The sequence below is a fragment of the Hipposideros armiger genome, unplaced genomic scaffold (genome assembly GCF_001890085.2).
Source record: "Hipposideros armiger isolate ML-2016 unplaced genomic scaffold, ASM189008v1 scaffold_742, whole genome shotgun sequence".
Lineage (NCBI taxonomy): Eukaryota > Metazoa > Chordata > Mammalia > Chiroptera > Hipposideridae > Hipposideros > Hipposideros armiger.
Window position 1 is genome coordinate 208,534 of NW_017732092.1, and position 1,671 is coordinate 210,204.

At 46.2% G+C, this 1,671-nt stretch overlaps 1 protein-coding gene across 1 annotated transcript in view; it reads right to left on the reverse strand.

Annotated features, from left to right (window-relative positions):
- Positions 1-1,510, reverse strand: part of NLRP9 (NLR family pyrin domain containing 9) — a 29,999-nt gene extending 28,489 nt beyond the window's left edge. The window contains exon 1 of the mRNA XM_019627853.1: positions 1,231-1,510. Coding sequence (XP_019483398.1) covers positions 1,231-1,510 — 280 coding nt within the window. The remainder of the gene's footprint in view (positions 1-1,230) is intronic.
- Positions 1,511-1,671: the final 161 nt, after the last annotated feature.

Below are 1,671 nucleotides of genomic sequence, written 5' to 3' on the forward strand. Positions count from 1 at the left end.
TCTCTTTCTCTCTCTCTCTCTGGAAGGGAAGAGGGGCAGGGTTGTCAGCAGTCACTACCTAAGATCAGCTCTCTGGGTTCCTCACCTATGACACAGACCCACCGTGACACAGTGTCTACCTGAGCCCTTAGTGCCACCAAGAGACTCAAGGACAAGAGGAATTGATGTCACCATGCAGCGCAAGTTTCCTATTGTGCAGTGAATGATAACCATTCTAAATCTATTTGGGCTTATTGTGGACTTACAGGCCCATTGAGGGGAGTGTGGCAAGTGGACCCAATGGGGCTCGCTGCTGAAGAACTGCCAGCGCAATCACAGTCCTAGCCACTGGCTAGACATCCATCCACCAGGAGACAGGCCTTGACTGAACTGCTTCTGCACTGAGACTTATAATCCATCTGAATCTCAGTTTACTTATCAGAACGGAAAAATCTAATGCCACAGATAGGTAAAATCAATGACAGAATAGCATGTAAAATAAGGAGAAATCACCCTGCAGCTCTCAATTTTCTGTCTTAAAGGTGAAATTTTTAAAAATGACTTGTCTGACATTTTGTCTCTTTGTTTGCCAGGACTTACAACTTAATTCATCTTCTTATTTTCTGGAGAGAAAGGAGTATCCTCCCAGAGGAAGGTGTGAATCCTCAATGAGTCAAAAATAACTGGTTTGGAGTCAGATCTGTCCCTTTTGGAAAAGTCATCCAACATGAGAGGACACAGTTCGGTCTTCCCATTTGCAAACCTCAAAGTCATGGTGAGAACGAAAAGGCATTATGCATAAAATATGCTTACTGCACACTGGGGAATATAAGCCCTCTTATAATTATTTCCTAATGTTAGGGCTCTGCCTAGTCCTCGAGCAGGTCTGGTCAGGAGGACGGACAACTACCACAATGGAATTCCATTTCAGCAGACCTGATAATGCAGATGCTAAGTCACAGGGCCTCTCCTGTAATAGCATGGACTCATCTTGGGACAGAAAAATGGGGACACAACTTAGATGACACTCTGTCTCAGGACACTACCCACCCACAGCCCATCACTGGCCCACGTATGAGCGGAGGTGACTTGCAATTCTTCTACCACCTCCGAGGCTCCCATTGACCCATAACACATTCTCAACAGATAGAGGGATGGCCTTTAATTCAATAACAATATCACCTTCATTATTACAAGCTCCCATTAGACACATCTTCCCCCATGGCCAGTGCCCCTGCATCCCATACTTACTGCTGATCTCTTCCTGAGCCTTGGTCCAGAGGTCACTCCGATTGATCTGTAGAAACAGGCTCAGTGTCACCTCCCATGCCTGTTTTCCTGGGTAATGCTTGTCCAGCAACTTTGCTAGATCTTCTCGTGATGCCTTCTTTAGCTCAGGCCACAGGATTGGCTTAAGTTTGAATTTCAGAGGTTCTTGCTTGAGGAGCTCTTTAAATTTCCAGAACTCTTCCTTTCTGAGCTCCTTCAGGTAGCAAAACAAGCCAAAGTCTGAAAAAAATAATTCCGCCATCTTGTCCCAGGATTGTGAGCTTGGACTTCTACAGGAGAAAAAAACTCTTCAAAAACAAGAAATAGGTGGGCCGGCCGAGTGGCGCGATGGTTAAGAACTCGCTTGGGATGCCAGAGGGCCCCGGTTTGGATCCCACATATGAGGGCCAGTGACACTGCCCT